A 20,572-nucleotide genomic window follows, 5' to 3' on the forward strand; every position below is an offset into this window, starting at 1 on the left:
TGATACACTTTCATCACCCTGTCAATACATATTTCACCACATCCTGCCACCAATGCATCATGATCAGAAATAATAACGTTCAACTAAGATATAATCCTTCATTTCCGGGACGGGGCTAACGAAGATGTATCTGATGTCCCTCCTGGCTGCCTGTGTTCCAAATGGCACCCTATCCCTTATTTAGTGAACTATTTCTGACCAGTGCCATTTGGGATGCTGCTGGGGTCTCCAGCACTCAGTTCTATTTTTAAGACGGAGAAGAGGGAGAGGGGTGGCCAGACACATTATTCTCCCTGTCAGACAGGGCTAGAGGAAACGGCTTCAAACTGACAGGGTGTCTCTGTGCTCACTGCAAAACACCCCCCCAAAAAAAAATATAAAATGGGGCAGATAACAGACTCAATACACACATGTACAAACACACGCAACCACTGACCCACCCACCCAGGCTGAGAGGGGCACCTGGAGACCCGTGAGCTGAATAAGCATGACTTCATGAGTGCATGTGTGTAATGTCAAATATAATCAGGCAGGAGGGATGGGGGGGCAGAGAGAGAGAGAACGAGAGAGAGGAGATGGAGCGAGAGCGCCCACTTGAACAGAAGACCCTGCCATCTGCTCAGCCCATTATCTATATTAGTGAGAGAGAGAGCGTGTGTGTGTCTGTGTGTATGTGTTTGACAGTACATACCTGTGCGAAAGATAATGAGTATTATCAGTATGAAACAGACACAGTATGTGTAAAACAAAATGTGTGTGTCTGCTTCTGGCAGGAAGCTCAGGGGAGTCAGTCAAATTGAATAACAGGTTTCTTAGCAAGTCAGCACATCTGTCGCTGTATATTCAGGACAATTACCAAAGCTTCCCTGGAATCGCTTCTATCAGCATCACAGACAGGTGCTTTAGGCTGCGGACAAGAGGTCAAACACCGCCCCCTGCTGCGAACACGCTGAATTTAAATGGCAATTTATTTTTTAAAGTGCAGTTAGTTGAGGTGAGATGCCGAAACACTGTCAACACACCAGGGGTGTACCATTAGTGCCTCACTATAGCAAAATGAAACAAAATGCTTTGCAACAGAAAACATTTTCCAATGAAAAGTTTCTTATTGAACAAGTTCAGGTAGTCCCTCCCCATGTGTCTTATTGATTCTGCTTGGTTCCTAGTGAATAGGACCCAGGTAAGCAGGTTTACTGAGAGTGGAGTAGGGATTTTAAGCTCAAAATCAATTGAAGATGCTTGTTTGCACACTTTACACAGCTCTAGGAGCACAGAGGAAACACTTTAAACAGCTCTAGGAGCACAGAGGAAACACTTTACACAGCTCTAGGAGCACAGAGGAAACATTTTACACAGCTCTAGGAGCACAGAGGAAACATTTTACACAGCTCTAGGAGCACAGAGGAAACATTTTACACAGCTCTAGGAGCACAGAGGAAACATTTTACACAGCTCTAGGAGCACAGAGGAAACATTTTACACAGCTCTAGGAGCACAGAGGAAACACTTTAATAGTAGAGAAATAAACTCCAGCACACTGGCATTCCTGTTTGCCCCACAATGTGTTTAGTGGTTGGAGATCCATTAAATGCATTGTGGAGTAATAGTTGGAGAGTTGCTTGAGTTTCTTTTTCAAGGCACAATATCCTCAGATATAAAACTGCCAAGGTAGCAACAGAACTGAGGCCTTCAGCCAATCAAACACAGGAGCTTTCACAAACGTGTGAGGCTACCATTGTGCTGGGAACTCACATTGACTGTATTTCCTGAATAATGTTGTTGACTTTAAAATCACCCTGGGGGTGTAGGCTAGTACCTCACAATAAAACAACTGTTCATGCCCAATGGTTATCCTCCACAGTAAATCTAAGGTACACGTTATGGCCACAAACTGAAACTAGAGGGCTAATGTCTTTATGTACAATACTTTCAGTGAATGATATCATTTGGCACATTTCTACCCTGACCCCTTCCCAGTGAGAATTCATGGAAGAAAACGTGCAGTCTTCATCAACGATGTAGTTAGTTTCAAGTTATGGGAGCAGGTCACGTGACCACTAGTTTTTATTTTCACGTATCAATCTGAATCAGGAAAGATCTATCCAGTCCATTTCATTTCATTAGCGGTCCAGAACGACTCACACAGGCCGTGTGTTCTCCAGGTCGGGTGTGGTGAGTCCCGGTGGACTCGTATCGTCTGCCATTTTACGACTTCCACTGGCTCCTAGCTGTATCACACCAGCCCCCTGGAAGGCCCAGAGAGTGCTGATCCTGGCCCCCAAAACAGTGCAGTCTATCACCAACCCCCCCGCCCCCCCTACACACACAGACAGAGACACACACACACACACACACTATAGTCTCTATCCGGCTATGGCTGTAGTCAGGGTTAGCTAAGAAACCCAATCAGTCCTGGTGTGGTTGGCCTGATGAGACATGCCCAGTTTCATTAGCCAAGGTAATGAGGGAGAGAGGAGGCCAACAGGGAGATGAATGGCTGAGCATTGCACTGGGTCAGGGGAAAAGTAACTCTGCCCAACTACTTTTGTTGTGAAATCTCAGCCATTTTATCCAATCGATAGAGTTTCCATTTGGGGATAATAATATAAGGTATTCATTTTAATTCAAGTGTTATTGGGATTTTCATGCATCGGCAGAGGAGGAAACACGCCCCGATCCAAGGAAACACGCCCCGATCCAAGGAAACACACCCCGATCCCAAGCCCCGATCCAAGGAAACACGCCCCGATCCAAGGAAACACGCCCGATCCAAGGAAACACACCCCGATCCAAGGAAACACACCCCGATCCCAAGCCCCGATCCAAGGAAACACGCCCCGATCCAAGGAAACACGCCCGATCCAAGGAAACACACCCCGATCCAAGGAAACACGCCCCGATCCAAGGAAACACGCCCGATCCAAGGAATCGCTCCCCGATCCAAGGAAACGCGCCCAGATCCAAGGAATCGCTCCCCGATCCAAGGAAACACGCCCCGATCCAAGGAATCGCTCCCCGATCCAAGGAAACGCGCCCCGATCCAAGGAAACGCGCCCCGATCCAAGGAAACACGCCCCGATCCAAGGGAACACGCCCCGATCCAAGAAAACACGCCCCGATCCAAGGAAACACGCCCCGATCCAAGGAAACCCGCCCGATCCAAGGGAATGTGCCCCGATCCAAGGGAATGTGCCCCGATCCAAGGAAACACGCCCCGATCCAAGGGAACGTGCCCCGATCCAAGCAAACACGCCCCGATCCAAAGAATCGCGCCCCGATCCAAGGGAACGTGCCCCGATCCAAGGAAACACGCCCCGATCCAAGGAAACCCGCCCGATCCAAGGAAACACGCCCCGATCCAAGGAAACCCGCCCGATCCAAGGAAACACGCCCCGATCCAAGGAAAGACGCCCCGATCCAAGGGAACGTGCCCCGATCCAAGGAAACACGCCCGATCCAAGGAATCGCGCCCCGATCCAAGGAAACGCGCCGCGATCCAAGGAAGCAAACCGATTCAAGGGAACGCTCCGATCCAAGGAAAGCTCGATCCAAGGGAACATGCCCCGATCCAAGAAACTCGCCCGATCCAAGGAAACACGCCCGATCAAGGAAACCCGCCCGATCCAAGGAAACACGCCCCGATCCAAGGAAACCCGCCCGATCCAAGGAAACACGCCCGATCCAAAAAGACGCGCCGATCCAAGGGAACGTGCCCCGATCCAAGGAAACACGCCCGATCCAAGGGAACGTGCCCCGATCCAAGGAAACACGCCCCGATCCAAGGAATCGCGCCCCGATCCAAGGAAACGCGCCGCGATCCAAGGAAACGCGCCCCGATTCAAGGGAACGCGCTCCGATCCTAGGGAAAGCTCCCGATCCAAGGGAACATGCCCCGATCCAAGGAAACTCGCCCCGATCCAAGGAAACACGCCCCCAGTCCAAGGAAACGCGCCCCGATCCAAGGAAACACGGTGCGATCCACATCAACGGGACTGCAGTAGAGAGAGTTAGCAGGGTTAAGTTCCTCTGCATTCACATCACCGAGGACGACATGGTCCAACAACACTCTTGTCAAGAGGGCGCAGCAGTGTCTACTTCCTAAGGCGGCCTCTCCAAATACTACCGCTGCACCATCGAGAGCGTCCTGACCAGTTACATCACGGCCCTCCAGCGGGTGGTGAAGACGGCCCACACATACGCGCTACACACATGCAACACACACACACACACACACACACACACATGCTACACACACACGCTACACACATGCCACACGCACGCTACACACACACACACCCACATGCTACACACACACGTTACACACACACGCTACACACATGCCACACGCACGCACGCTACACACACACTACACACACACGCTAAACACACACACACACACACACACACACACACACACACACACACACACACACACACACACACACACACACACACACACACACACACACTACACACACACACACACACGCGCTACACACACACACACACATTACAACCAGACTCAAATTTACAGTACTATTTACAATCCCCGCTTTCTCTGATACATGTGTAAAAATTGAATATATATTCCCTTAGTTAACAGCTGTGTTCGAGAGCAAAGCAGCTTGTACCCGGCTATTCAGCAACAACACCAGCTGACGGGTTGTCAATACTGTGAAGGGGAATACCACCCATAGGCTTGTCAATGCTGTGAAGGGGAATACCACCCATAGGCTTGTCAATGCTATCCAGCACATATTTCACATAGCTTGGCGGGGTTTGCGTGAAGTAATTTGCCAGCACGCTGGTTCCCACCAGCCACAACCGTCTAAGGAGAAACTAATGCTCTGGGAGCCAGACAACCGGTGAAGTATAGGAGCCTGGAACTGTCTGGAAGCCACCACAGCAAGTCATTCTGTTCAATGCAGCATTCGGTAAAATGGCACCTAATCCACATAGGCTTGAGTTTAATGGCTCACGCACGTCACTGACGCCTGGGATCGCCAAGTGCCGATGTTAGTTTGGCATCAGAGAATAGCCAACACAAAGTATTCCATTATGAAATCCTCTAAGATAGATGCACAACCAAACCAAATGTAAGAACTTCCTTTTCACAAGTAGATTATTATGAGGTTGAGGTTGTACAGTAAAGTACATAATGTGTCATTCATGTCGACATGAACTGAAAGAAGGTGAAGGAAAGTTAGCCATGTGAGAGTCATACCTTGTGTTTTTCTTCTGTGGTGTTGCTCCTATTCCGCTGTGACCCGGGGGGCTACCATACCGCGCAGTGAGACTGTGGAGAGAGCAGAGAGAGACACAGACTTAGTGAAGGAATGAGGCGAACAGCTCTCTGGACTCTTTACACTGTAGCATCTTTGAGACATCATCTAATGCAATAAGGAGAGAGTCAGAGGAGAGCATTGCGCGAGACAGAGACAGTAACTAACAACACAAGCCCTAGTGAAAGAAGTACATAGTGTGAACCCGTACTGCGGTTCACGTGACGGGCCACACGTTTCATGTGTATGTCCTCTGTAGCTCAATTGGTAGAGCTTGGAATTGATTTTTTAATATATATGTTTATTTAACTAGGCAAGTCAATTAAGAACACATTTTTATTTACAATGACGGCCTAAAACAGTGGGTTAACTGCCTTGTTCAGGGGCAGAATGACATATTTTTACCTTGTCAGCTCAGGGATTCGATCTAGCAACCTTTACGGTTACTGGCCCAATGCTCTAACCACTAGGCTACCTGCCACCCCTATGCAATTCCCGGATAGTGATAGTGGGTTCAATTCCCGGAACCACCTGCTCAAAAAATGTTTGCACGCATGACGAAGTCACTTTGGATAAAAGTGTCTGCTACATGGCATATATTATTACCATTATATGACTATATTATTACCATTATATGACTATTATTACCATTATATTACTATATTATTACCATTATATGACTATTATTACCATTATATTACTATATTATTACCATTATATTACTATTATTACCTTTATATTACTATATTATATTATTACCATTATATGACTATATGATTACTATGTTATTACTACATTACCATTATATTACTATACTATTACCATTATATTACTATTCTATTATTACCATTATATTACTATACTATTACCATTATATTACTGTATTATATTATTACTATTATATTACTATATTATATTATTATCATTATATTACTATATGATTACCATTATATGACTATATTATATTATTACCATTATATGACTATATTATATTATTACCATTATATGACTATACTATTACCATTATATTACTGTATTATATTATTACCATTATATTACTATACTATTACCATTATATTACTGTATTATATTATTACTATTATATTACTATATTATATTATTATCATTATATTACTATATTATTACCATTATATTACTATATTATATTATTACCATTATATTACTATACTATTACCATTATATTACTGTATTATATTATTACCATTATATGACTATATTATTACCATTATATTACTATACTATTACCATTATATTACTATACTATTACCATTATATTACTATATTATATTATTATCATTATATTACTATATTATATTATTATCATTAAATTACTATATTATTTATTACCATTATATTACTATATTATATTATTACCATTATATTACTATATTATATTATTACCATTATATTACTATATTATATTACCAAATTACTATATTATTACCATTATATTACTGTATTATATTATTATGTATTACTATATTATATTATTATTTAATTATTACTGTAAATAACTATTCACCATTATATTACCATTATATTATAATCTTACTGAATCTTGATTATCTCCCTTATTACCAAATATTACTATATTATATTATTATCTTGTATTAAATAAAATTACATATTATATAATGAACAAATTACTGAATTAAAAACCCTACAGATTATATTACTATATTATATTATTATCATTGTATTACTATATTATATTATTACCATTATATTACTATATTATATTATTACCATTGTATTACTATATTATATTATTATCATTATATTACTATATTATATTATTATCATTGTATTACTATATTATTACAACCATTATATTACTATATTATATTATTAACAAAATATTACTATTTAATCATAGTGATTATATTACAGTAAATATTATTACCATTATATTACTATATTATATTATTACCATTATATTACTATATTATATTATTACCATTATATTACTATATTATAACCACATGTTTTTGAAGCATGTAACGGCTTCAATTAGGTCACACTTTAACATTAAGTTCCATTGGGTCACACTTTACACTCAGTTCCATTGTGCCACTTTACATTAAGTTCCTACTGAATCTTGACTGATCTCCCTCAAAAAAAAGGGTGTTTTAACTTCAGAAATAAAAACACATTTTAATTTTTACAAAAGTGAATAAAAAATATGCTGATGTTACTGTTAACTGTTAACTATCCAGGCAAAGTCATAGTTTACAATGGGACACTCATTCTTAGTCATGTTGGTTTGACACAATGGTGGTTACCGCGCTTGGCCTCTCTGGCGTTCGACAAAATAGTTAAACTCCATCAAACACAAAGAAAACAACAGGGTGTTTAATGAACAAAAAACTCTGTTTAATCATTTTCGTGAAAACACTCACAAGAAATCAGTTAAAATTCAGGTGGTAATCCTGGTGTAATGGCTTAAACATGTGGTCTTGCTGAGATGCATCATCAACCCCAATACATGTAATATTTAAACATTAACAGTCTATTGAGGACTGACTGGTGGGAGCACAGCAGAGTTCCATTGGGTCACACTTTACATTAAGTTCCATTGGGTCACACTTTACACTAAGTTCCATTGGGTCACTTTACATTAAGTTCCATTGGATCACTTTACATTAAGTTCCATTGGATCACTTTACATTAAGTTCCATTGGGTCACATTAAGTTGCTACTGTTTTCATTTTTAAAACAGGAAAAAACGAATATGCTGATGTTACTGTTAACTGTTAATATGACAGTATGGACGGGCCGTGACAATCTAGACATTCATTTTGTCTCAATTGGTTTGACACAATGAGGGGCGTTCAAATCTCCCAAAAGATTTAACACAACCATCAAACCATTAGTATGCTTTCATTGTTTTACACAAATATAAAAATGTTAAACACATTTTCGCTAAAAACACTCACAAGAAAAGTTCAACATTCAGGTGAGTAATCCTGTATGTAATATTTAAACATCATCAACTCAATTGCTGAGATGCATAGCACAACAAAACATTAACAGTGATATGTAACATTATGTTAGCCTGATAGCAATAGGCAACATTATGTTAGCCTGATAGCAACAGGCAACATTATGTTAGCCTGATAGCAATAGGCAACATTATGTTAGCCTGATAGCAACAGGCAACATTATGTTAGCCTGATAGCAACAGGCAACATTATGTTAGCCTGATAGCAATAGGCAACATTATGTTAGCCTGATAGCAATAGGCAACATTATGTTAGCCTGATAGCAATAGGCAACATTATGTTAGCCTGATAGCAATAGGCAACATTATGTTAGCCTAATAGCAATAGGCAACATTATGTTAGCCTGATAGCAATAGGCAACATTATGGTAGCCTGATAGCAATAGGTAACATTATGGTAGCCTGAAAGCAATAGGTAACATTATGTTAGCCTGATAGCAATATGTAACATTATGTTAGCCTAATAGCAATAGGCAACATTATGTTAGCCTGATAGCAATAGGCAACATTATGGTAGCCTGATAGCAATAGGTAACATTATGGTAGCCTGAAAGCAATAGGTAACATTATGTTAGCCTGATAGCAATATGTAACATTATGTTAGCCTGATAGCAATAGGCAACATTATGTTAGCCTGATAGCAATATGTAACATTATGTTAGCCTGATAGAGGTGTAAGGATCGAGGACAAAGTGGTTTTAGTATGTAATAATCTTCAGTGATATAAGTCAAAGGCCTAAAACAAGAGGAACACATAGTGAAAGGGACCCTAGAGAGTTGTTATCTGGGGTTTTGAATTGCAGGTGTGTTTTTTCCAGTGGAGAGGGAATGGACGTGTGTTATCAGTTCAACCAAGGACACATGTAGGAAATAGGGTCACATCACTACAAAATGAGAAAAATAACAAGAAAATACCAAATGATTCCACATGAGACTCAAATTCATTCATGATCATGCAATATGAATTTTAAACAACACTGTATAAAAGGGTTGCATATAAAGTGTTAAAACTGTTAGCTAAAACCTTCTCTAGCACTATTCAGAGCTATACATGTACATCTCTGTTTTGAAAATACATTTAAAATGACGTTGGATACAGTATATCGAATGACAGTCAACAGTCAACCATTGATCTAAATATTCCAATGACCCTTTCCTAAAGAAACAACATGTTCCACATACTATATGTAATGGTTTATCTTACAAAGTGTCCAAACTGCTTCCTATGTCTCAATGAACCCTGGGAGATGTACTACAAGATGAGGGGGAGGAGAGGTTGTCTTTCTTGCACTAACACTCACACTTGTCATTGTCTTACTAGCAGGGACTTTGCTGATAGCTGCTTTATTGAGGACACTGTGCTTACTATGACTGTGAGATGTGGTTGTCTCACCTAGCTATCTTAAGATGACTGCACTAACTGCAAGTCACTCTGGATAAGAGCGTCTGCTAAAACAAATACTAAAATGTCATCGTAATAGGGTTGAAGGGGAAGGGGGCCTTTCCCTCTGTGATGGTAAGAGGTCGTTTGGAGCACAGTTTCTGAGAGCACTCAAGGTCATGTTTGGATAACTGCTCTAAACCTCCTATTACATGGCTGAGAACAGTCTGATCGCCCAGCGTCGATAAGCAGCTGGATACATCATTCCCCTCCTTGAGGTTAATATTCTACCATGGACACACCTCGGTCTCCCATTGGTTATAGACAGGTGGGGTTTGGGAATAAATAGGGTCCCCGGTCCACTAGACTGTCACATTCTCACAATGACTTTCCTCTGGTTCGTGTCCTGTCTCGCCTTCATCAGCGCCGCCTACGGTGAGTATTCACACCTTCTCTTTACCTACAGTGGTACCTCCTTGATTTAACCCTTAACCCTTGTTTTAATGCTAAAAGTGTAAAAGTAAGTTGTGGAGTGCCTCAAGGCTCTGGTCTTGGACCACTACTGTTCTCATTATGTGCTACTGCTACATTGCTAGCACTTGGTGATGTTATTTGGAAACACTTCCGTACGTTGGATGCCCATGGTTGCGTATGTTGCATTAAACAGAGCATTTACTGTTGTTATAAAACATGACGAGCTAAGTGTTTACAAAATATTCTCATGTAACCAGGCTGCGGCATCCCCGCCATCAAGCCCGAGGTGTCTGGTTATGCCCGCATCGTTAATGGTGAGGAGGCTGTGCCTCACTCCTGGCCCTGGCAGGTATCTCTGCAGCAGACCAGCGGCTTCCACTTCTGTGGGGGATCCCTGATCAACGAGAACTGGGTGATCACCGCCGCTCACTGCAACGTCGCTACCTACCACCGCGTGATCGTTGGAGAGCACAAGAGGGGCAGCGGCAACAATGCTGAGGACATCCAGATCCTGAAGCCCGCTAAGGTACAGCACAGTCACACATCCTCCTCTATAGCTCTGGGTAGAAGTTCCCCCCAGGCGCTGATCTAGGATCAGCCTATCCCCCGCCAGCTCAGCTGATCCGATCAGTGTCTCTGAGCAAAGTCGTCCTGTAGTCCTACCTGAACTCTCCATTTCATAAAGGTTTCAGTTCTAACCGTCCCTTCTCTCCCTCAACCCACCGCACCCCCTCTCCTCACCCACAGGTGTTCACCCACCCCAAGTGGAACCCCAGTACCATCAACAACGATATCTCCCTGATCAAGCTGTCCACCCCTGCTGTCCTGAACACCAATGTGTCCCCGGTGTGCCTGGCTGAGACCGCCGACGTCTTTGCACCTGGCATGACCTGTGTGACCTCCGGCTGGGGTCTGCTGCGCTACAATGCTATCAACACCCCTAACCAGCTGCAGCAGGCTGCTTTGCCCCTGCTGTCCAACGAGCAGTGCAAGCAGCACTGGGGGAGCAGCATCTCCGACGTCATGATCTGTGCCGGTGGTGCTGGTGCTACCTCCTGCATGGGTGACTCCGGTGGCCCCCTGGTCTGTGAGAAGGACAACGTCTGGACCCTGGTCGGTATTGTGTCTTGGGGCAGCAGCCGTTGCTCCACCACTACCCCCGCTGTGTACGCCCGCGTCACCGAGCTCCGTTCCTGGGTGGACCAGACCCTGGCTGCCAACTAAGAGCCATGTTACAGCGTCCCTGTCCATCCTGTATATTGCCATGTCATTTTATGCATTGTTATGTCATACTATGTATTGCTATGTCATTCTATATATTACTATGTAATGTACAACAACTAAACATTAGCTACCAAGACTGAGAGTGCCACCCATTGGTCTGAACTGAACATGACATTCAATAAACATACTTGAACATAAAAAATATTATTGTGCAGTAATTGTATGATTACTACATTCACAACGTAATATTTTAGTACACGAGAGGAACTTAATGTAAAGTGTTACCACAGTCGGGTTACTGCTGACTGAATCTACTGCTAGCGTTAGGGGTCTCGAATGGTGGAGGGACAGCTATTTGGGAACTGTGACAGGGGATCTTGGAGGGTTCCGGTTCACGTTTTTTGGCCTAGTGGGAGATCTGTCAACGTGCCCTTGAGCAGGGCATTGACCCTGGATGCTTCTGTGTGTCTCTCTGAATGGGAGTCTGTTAGATGATGTGGTTGTTGAGCGGCTTCACTGCAAGTATATTGTATGTTTCGGATTTTCAAATGTAAAAATAAAGAAATAAAAAGCTACAGTAGCACGGAATCATTGACAAGACTTAAAACCTAGTGTATAAGGGCTATTATAAACCGGGTATTTTGGATCCTGGATGCCGATTGGCTGAAACAGCATTCCAGCTGTGTGAATATCATCGATATTCCAAGGGTATGATGCAAACATACTTGTTGCTGTTCTATCTGAAAGTTTCACGACGCTATTCTTGATATGCCACAGCAAATGACAAAGAAAAGCAATAAGCTTCTATTAAGGCATGACCTAACCTTGTATCTAGCCTAGTGTTTGGTTTGCAACAGTCACATACAGCAGACACATAACAACATGTGCCATTTTAATGAGGCTAATCAGGAAGTGTTCATTCCATCTCTCGCTCTACCTTTCTATCCAAAGTAAAGACGCAGACCGTGTCTGAATACCCATGCTTGCGTTCTAGTAAGCATTTTGGATGTGTGAAAATATAACGTTTTATAGTATGTGAAAAGTAAAAGTTGCTTTAAAACGCCAGGATGTTATACTCATTTTGAGCGAGATGCATATGTTGTGATGTATCTGCTGTGTGTGACTGTAGAAATCGCTGCACACTATTGAGGAAGAGAATCAATGCACAGCCACACACATACCTGCCGACACATGCATTAATACACACATGCACTCTCGGACAAAGGACCAACCCAGAGAGCATAATGCATTATACGTTAACTATCTATCTCGCTTAGCTTGTTGGCATGTCATTAGCTAGCTCGTTAACCATCTTCACAGCCAGCTATTGTCCTAGCAAAGTGAGCTAGCTAGACAGCTAAGTTTTGGCATGTGCCTAGCTTTTCCAAATATATGTTGTTAGCTAACATAGCTACCTACAGTAGTCCATGCTTATGTTCCTAGTTCTTTTCAATAAATGCAGTAAATGTCAACAAGCACACAATAATCAAAAATGTAAAAATATGATTAAAAAAATGTTTTTGTTATATTAGCATTAAGCTAAGATAAGAGGCCGTTTTGAGCAGAGTCTTGCCCTCCTGGTACTTGACTGAGAACTGTTTGATTGCCCCAGCATTGACAAGCAGCTGGACATCCCCCTAGCATTGTAGAACCAGCCTGATTGCTAAGTTTACAATTTTATCAGTCTGGAGTCCCAACTCATCAGACTGGTTCAAGCAGGATGACATCCTTGATGTTAATATTCTACCATGGCTACCCTCAGCTTTTGGGAGGGTTGTACACACCACAGTCTCTGATTGGTTACAGGCGGATGGGGTTTGGAGATAAATAGTATCTCTGTCTTCTAGACTGTCGCGTTATCACAATGGCTTTTCTCTGGTTCGTCTCCTGTCTCGCGTTTGTAAGCGCAGCCTACGTCTGCGGGACCCCCGCCATCTCTCCCGTGGCTATGGCCGCGTCATCAATGGTGAGGAGGCTGTGCCCCACTCCTGGCCCTGGCAGGTGTCCCTGCAGCAATCTGGCACCCACTTCTGTGGAGTTTCCCTGATAAACGAGTACTAGGTGGTGACTGCTGCTCACTGCGATGTCAAGACCTCCCACCGGCGAGCACGACATGCTCATGAGCAATGAGGCCATCCAGATCCTGAAGCCTGCTAAAGTGTTCACCCACTCCAGGTGGAACCCCAGCACCATCAAAAATGACATCCTCTTGATCAAGCTGGTCACCCCCACCACCCTGAGAGCCAAAGTGTCCCCCGTGTGTCTGGCTTCGTACGAAGACAACTTCGCCCCTGGCATGACCTGTGTGACTTCCGGCTGGTGCATGAGCAGCTACCAGCCTGCCAATTATCCCAACAAAACTGCAGCAGGGTGCTGTGCCCCTCCTGTCTGAGGAGGAGTGCAAGAAGCACTGGGGCAACATGATTCATGAAATGATCTGTGCTGGTGGTAAAGGTGTTTCCTCCTGCATGGGGGACTCCGGTGGCCCCCTGGTCTGTGAGAAGAACAAGGTGTGGAGCCTGGTCGGTATTGTGTTCTGGGGCAGCAGTGGTTGCTCTACCTCTACCCCCTCTGTGTACACCGGAGTCACCGAGGTTCGCACCTGGGTGGACATGACCATGATGCTCAACTACGAGCAATGCCACAGTTTCCCTGTCCAGAAAAATATGTACTGCTACACCATTCTAGGTTTTGTATATCTATGTTTCAGTGGAGGCTGCAGAGGGAAGGACGGCTCATAATAATGGCCGGAGTGAATGGAATGGCATCAAACAGATGGGTGTGTTTGATGTATTTGATACCATTCCACTGATTCCGCTTCTGCAATTACCACGAGCCTGTCCTCCCCATATTAAACAGTATTTTTACTACTTGATGAATTTAAATGCTGTGCACCCTTTGATAATCAAGAGACCCTTGGGTATGTTGTGGACCACAGGAGGTTGGTGACACCTTAATTGAGGAGAACGGGCTCGTGGTAATGGCTGGAGCGGAACCAGTAGAATGGTATCACATGGTTTCCAGGTGTTTGTTGACATTCCATATCCTCTGTTCCGGCCATTATTATGAGCTGTACTCCCCTCAATAGCCTCCTGTGTTTGTGGTGGACTGTCAGTCCAGTGTGAAGCAGGTTATTCATGTCTACAGTATAAGGGAAGAAGGTCTCCTGTGTAGTCGTGGCCAAAAGTTTTGAGAATGACACAAATATAAATTTTCACAAAGTCTGCTGCCTCAGTTTGTATGATGGCAATTTGCATACACTCCAGAATGTTATGAAGAGTGTTCAGATGAATTGCAAAGTCTCTCTTTGCCATGCAAATGAACTGAACCCCCCTCCCCAAAAAACATTTCCACTCCATTTCAGCGCTGCCACAAAAGGACCAGCTGACATCATGTCAGTGATTCTTTCGTTAACACAGGTGTGAGTGTTGACGAGAACAAGGCTGGAGATCACTTTGTCATGCTGATTGAGTTTGAATAACAGACTGGAAGCTTCAAATGGAGGCTGGTGCTTGGAATCATTGTTCTTCCTCTGTCAAACATGGTTACCTGTAAGGAAACACGTGCCGTCATCATTGCTTTGCACAGAAAGGACATTACAGGCAAGGATATTGCTGCCAGTAAGATTGCACCTAAATCAACCATTTATCGGATCATCAAGAACTTCAAGGAGAGCGGTTCAATTGTTGTGAGGAAGGCTTCAGGGTGCCCAAGAAAGTCCAGCAAGCACCAGGACCGTCTCCTAAAGTTGATTCAGCTGCGGGATCGGGGCACCACCAGCACAGAGCTTGCTCAGGAATGACAGCAGGCAGGTGTGAGTGCATCTGCACGCACAGTGAGGCAAAGACTTTTGGAGGATGGCCTGGTGTCAGAGGGCAGCAAAGAAGCCACTTCTCTCCACAAAAAACATTAGGGACAGACTGATATTCTGGAAAGGTACAGGGATTGGACTGCTGAGGACTGGTGTAAAGTCATTTTCTCTGATGAATCCCCTTTCCGATTGTTTGGGGCATCCGGAAAAAAGCTTGTCCGGAGAAGACAAGGTGAGCGCTACCATCAGTCCTGTGTCATGCCAACAGTAAAGCACCCTGAAACCATTCATGTGTGGGGTTGCTTCTCAGCCAAGGGAGTGGGCTCACTCACAATTTTGCATAAGAACACAGCCATGAATAAAGAATGGTACCAACACATCCTCTGAGAGCAACTTCTCCCAACCATCCAGGATCAGTTTGGTGACGAACAATGCCTTTTCCAGCATGATGGAGCACCTTGCCATAAGGCAAAAGTGATAACTAAGTGGCTCGGGGAACAAAACATCGATATTTTGGGTCCATGGCCAGGAAACTCCCTAGACCTTAATCCAATTGAGAACTTGTGGTCAATCCTCAAGAGCCAGGTGGACAAACCAAAATCCACAAATTCTGACAAACTCCAAGCATTTATTATGCGAGAATGGGCTGTCATCAGTCAGGATGTGGCCCAGAAGTTAATTGACAGCATGCCAGGGTGGATTGCAGAGGTCTTGAAAAAGAAGGGTCAACCCTGCAAATATTGACTTTTTGCATCAACTTCATGTAGTTGTCAATAAAAGTCTTTGACACTTGTAATTATACTTCAGTATTCCATAGTAACATCTGACAAAAATATCTAAAGACACCGAAGCAGCAAACTTTGTGGAAATTAATATTTGTGTCATTCTCAAAACTTTTGGCCACGACTGTACTCTGTAAATCACACATGCAATACTGTAGCCTAATTCCCAAAGCTGACCCACTAAGACTCCTAACAACGCCAGAGTGGACTCAGGAAAGCTGACCTCCCTGGCCTTTAACTGTCATCACAAACAAACAAAACACACAGGTTTCTGAATAAACAATGGCATTGGTCATCTAGAGTTACCTGATCTTGCCCGACAGTCAGTGTATATCTGTTTGTTAGTTATTTAGTTTTAGGCTAGTGGAAGAGATGAGGGCCAATAAACCCACCCATAAGAGGTGAATGATACCCAGTCCCAGTGCCAGTTGCCTTGGAATGTAAATGAAGACTAGACTGAACACTTAATGCATGCTGGGTAAATTGGCACACTCAATAATTATCGGAATAAAATAACTGCGGTTTTCAAGGGCAAAATTAGCGCAGTTTTACAGAAGCGACAGAATGGATATGCAGATTATCAAAAGCATTTAGATTGCATTTCTGAATATTCTTATAAGATATACATATTCAGGTCATCTTTATGGTTCACAGGTCACTTCCTCCCAGATGGGAGAGAGACAGGAAAAGGAAGGACAGATGGAAGGAAGTTGGGAGAGGGAGGTTTTGGTGCCACTTGTGATGAGAAAGTATTCCATTTTACAGAATAAATAAATAATTTATTAGACATTATTTCTCAGTTGGTTTCATTAGGGCTACTGAAGAGATCTTATCTTAGATTAAAACTGGGCAACACAGAGCCATACCCTTATCAATGCATGGTTGGCCTCCCAATGAACTCCCAACTCCCAATGAAAGTGATAACCATCATTTGGTGTAGCGTAGTGCTCCTGTTCAAATTACCCCCAGCTCTAATGAGTTTTAGTCAAACTGACTGTCTAAGTCGTAACTGTGGACGCTCTCTCTCCCTAGTAAATTAACACGGCTTTGATTTGATTTTGAGGAGGTGCCAAGTCATTGTTGGCTACTAATTAACCAAACAAGGCAGACGAAGAAAAGCACCTGGGCGGAGTTCCCACTTCCGTTTTTTTAGGGAAACGGAAGTTAGATTGAAAATTCTGTATCCCTGAGAACCAGAAACATTCGGTTTCTGACAACACCGTTAAGGGTGGCTACTAATTGACCTCTGAGATATCCATTATGCCTGGCTCTTCTTCTGCTGTATGCCAATGAGCTAAATAAGTACCATAGAGCTTCAATGAGCTAGGGAACCATAGAGCTACCATAGAGCTTCAATGAGCTAGGGATGTACCACAGAGCTTCAATGAGCTAGGGAAGTACCACAGAGCTTCAATGAGCTAGGGAAGTACCACAGAGCTTCAATGAGCTAGGGAAGTACCACAGAGCTTCAATGAGCTAGGGAAGTACCACAGAGCTTCAATGAGCTAGGGAAGTACCATAGAGCTTCAATAAGCTAATGAAGTACCACAGAGCTTCAATGAGCTAGGGAAGTACCACAGAGCTTCAATGAGCTAGGGAAGTACTTCAATGGGAAGTACCATAATAAGCTAATGAAGTACCATTGAGCTTCAATGAGCTAGGGAAGTATCAATGAGCTAGAAGTACCACAGCATTGAGCAATGAGCTAGGGAAGTATCATGGCATCAATGCTTTCAACTCTGTCAATCACCACATTCTTATTGGCAGACTCGACAGCATTGGTTTCTCAAATGATTGCCTCGCCTGGTTCACCAACTACTTCTCTGATATTCAGTATGTCAAATCGGAGGGCCTGTTGTCCGGTCCTCTGGCAGTCTCTATGGGGTTGCCGCAGGGTTAAATTATTGGGCTGACTCTCTTCTCTGTATACATCAATGATGTCGCTCCTGCTGCTGGTGATTCTCTAATCCATCTCTAAGCAGACGACACCATTCTGTATACTTCTGGCCCCTCTTTGGACAATGTTTATTGCCTTAACTCCCTTATCTTACCTCATTTGCACTCACTGTATATAGACTTTTTCCCCCTACTCTATTACTGACTATGTTTGTTTATTCCATGTGTAACTCTGAGTTGTTGTATGTGTCTAACTGCTATGCTTTATCTTGGCCAGGTCGCAGTTGTAAATGAGAACTTGTTCTCAACTAGCCTACCTGGTTAAATAAAGGTGTTCTCAACTAGCCTACCTGGTTAAATAAAGGTGTTCTCAACTAGCCTACCTGGTTAAATAAAGGTGTTCTCAACTAGCCTACCTGGTTAAATAAAGGTGTTCTCAACTAGCCTACCTGGTTAAATAAAGGTGTTCTCAACTAGCCTACCTGGTTAAATAAAGGTGTTCTCAACTAGCCTACCTGGTTAAAAGGTGAAATATATATATTTTTTAAATCAAAGCGCCAGGGAAGTACCATAGTGCTTCAAAAACACACACAGGGATATTTCCCATTATATCTACCTGTTCATATTATTGTGTTAATGGAAGGTGTATGTATGGCATCTGACAGAGACATAATAAAAACCCTGTAACCAACGATGCTCCCCACTCACTCCGCTATCCTCTCTCCTCCCAGAATCCTTTGTGTGAGGGGTAAAGTAAATGGTTCACGTAGGGAAGATAGCCGCGGTGCCATGATTAATAGAAGCCATCATTCCCAGAGGATGAAGCCGCAACGTGGGCGCAACAACTCTGCTCAAACCTTTCTCATCTTTTATCATGAACGTGCCTTGGATCTTTTCCCATTTTCTCCCTGAGTTTCATATTTCAGATGGCCCTATTGTGAATAGGCATTAGTGTCAGGTTAACGGATGGGGTTTAATTAAAGTTAGAGAGGGTCACAGGGCTAGATCACTAGCTACTGGTCTGTGGAACTGGTAGAAAGAGCTAGCGCTACACTAGCCTACAGTGTATTGAAATTGTACAGCAGCATGTGTTTCACTTAATTAAACTGACAGGGGACTGCACAGCACATGTTTCAGTGTGGCCCAATGCATCCCCTATAAAGTCTGCTGGAACATAAAAGCCACAGTATATTCCTACCCTCTAGCGTTTATCCAAACCACGACCTTTAAGATATTTCCATGTGGAGAAAACATATGAGGTAAAGATACGCTGTACAATATGTCAGGTCACATTGATTGGGACATACATCACCGAGCGCAATCTAATGAACTGCGACAACGGCCTTGCGCATAGCATATGAGAACTATATTGGAGAGGCATCGCTGTCCTATTAGATATGAGCTATGGTTATCTATTCACTTTGCCTCAACAGTGTCATAATTCTGAGGTCAGCCAATAGCTAATCCCTCCATGATCCACAACTGCAGATTCCTCTGTTGACAGTAGGTATGAAGATGTCCTCCGACGGTGATGCACACACACACACACATGCACACATGCACACACACACACACACACACACACACACACACACACACACACACACACACACACACACACACACACACACACACACACACACACACACACACACACACACACACACACACACACACACACACCACACACACACACACGCTCCCACACACACACACACGCTCCCACACACGCCCTTTTAAACCAGGCTAAATCAGGGAGTGGGAATATTATCTCTCGCTCTACCTCTCAAAGTAAAGACACACAGGGGCTGCCTAGCCCCTTTACACAATCCCTTACCACATTGATAACTTCAGTTCTATCAATTGCTGTATACAGCTCATCTAATATAGTGTCAATATAGTGATGAACTGAAGCCTGTGTGAAAAGACAGCAATGCTCGTAGCATTACATATAGAAACATTGAAACACGACCGCTCAGAAACCTCCGAGTAGATTCACTTACAGACTATAGAGTAGATTCACTTACAGACTATAGAGTAGATTCACTTAGACTATAGAGTAGATTCACTTAGACTATAGAGTAGATTCACTTACAGACTATAGAGTAGATTCACTTATAGACTATAGAGTAGATTCACTTAGACTATAGAGTAGATTCATTTACAGACTATAGAGTAGATTCATTTACAGACTATAGAGTAGATTCACTTATAGACTATAGAGTAGATTCACTTTACAGACTATAGAGTAGATTCATTTACAGACTATAGAGTAGATTCACTTACAGACTATAGAGTAGATTCACTTACAGACTATAGAGTAGATTCATTTAGAGACTATAGAGTAGATTCACTTACAGACTATAGAGTAGATTCACTTAGACTATAGAGTAGATTCATTTAAAGACTATAGAGTGGATTCATTTACAGACTATAGAGTAGATTCATTTATAGACTATAGAGTGGATTCATTTACAGACTATAGAGTAGATTCATTTAAAGACTATAGAGTGGATTCATTTACAGACTATAGAGTAGATTCATTTATAGACTATAGAGTGGATTCATTTACAGACTATAGAGTAGATTCACTTACAGACTATAGAGTAGATTCATTTACAGACTATAGAGTAGATTCCCTTATAGACTATAGAGTAGATTCACTTATAGACTATAGAGTAGATTCACTTACAGACTATA

General features: G+C 42.9%; 2 protein-coding genes and 1 pseudogene across 2 annotated transcripts in view; 2 read left to right on the forward strand and 1 right to left on the reverse strand.

Annotated features, from left to right (window-relative positions):
• Nucleotides 1–20,572, reverse strand: part of nav3 (neuron navigator 3) — a 292,679-nt gene that overhangs the window by 141,796 nt on the left and 130,311 nt on the right. Inside the window, 1 exon segment of the mRNA XM_065021393.1 lies at nt 5,225–5,296. Coding sequence (XP_064877465.1) covers nt 5,225–5,296 — 72 coding nt within the window.
• On the forward strand, nt 10,012–11,585 carry LOC115116672 (chymotrypsin B-like). Its single transcript, XM_029645162.2, has 3 exons — nt 10,012–10,120; nt 10,417–10,685; nt 10,907–11,585. The coding sequence occupies exons 1-3, from the start codon at nt 10,069–10,071 to the stop codon at nt 11,381–11,383; spliced, it is 798 nt and encodes a 265-aa protein (XP_029501022.1). The 5' UTR covers nt 10,012–10,068; the 3' UTR covers nt 11,384–11,585.
• Nucleotides 13,248–14,124, forward strand: LOC115118743 (chymotrypsin B-like; annotated as a pseudogene).

Source organism: Oncorhynchus nerka, linkage group LG8 (genome assembly GCF_034236695.1).
Source record: "Oncorhynchus nerka isolate Pitt River linkage group LG8, Oner_Uvic_2.0, whole genome shotgun sequence".
Lineage (NCBI taxonomy): Eukaryota > Metazoa > Chordata > Actinopteri > Salmoniformes > Salmonidae > Oncorhynchus > Oncorhynchus nerka.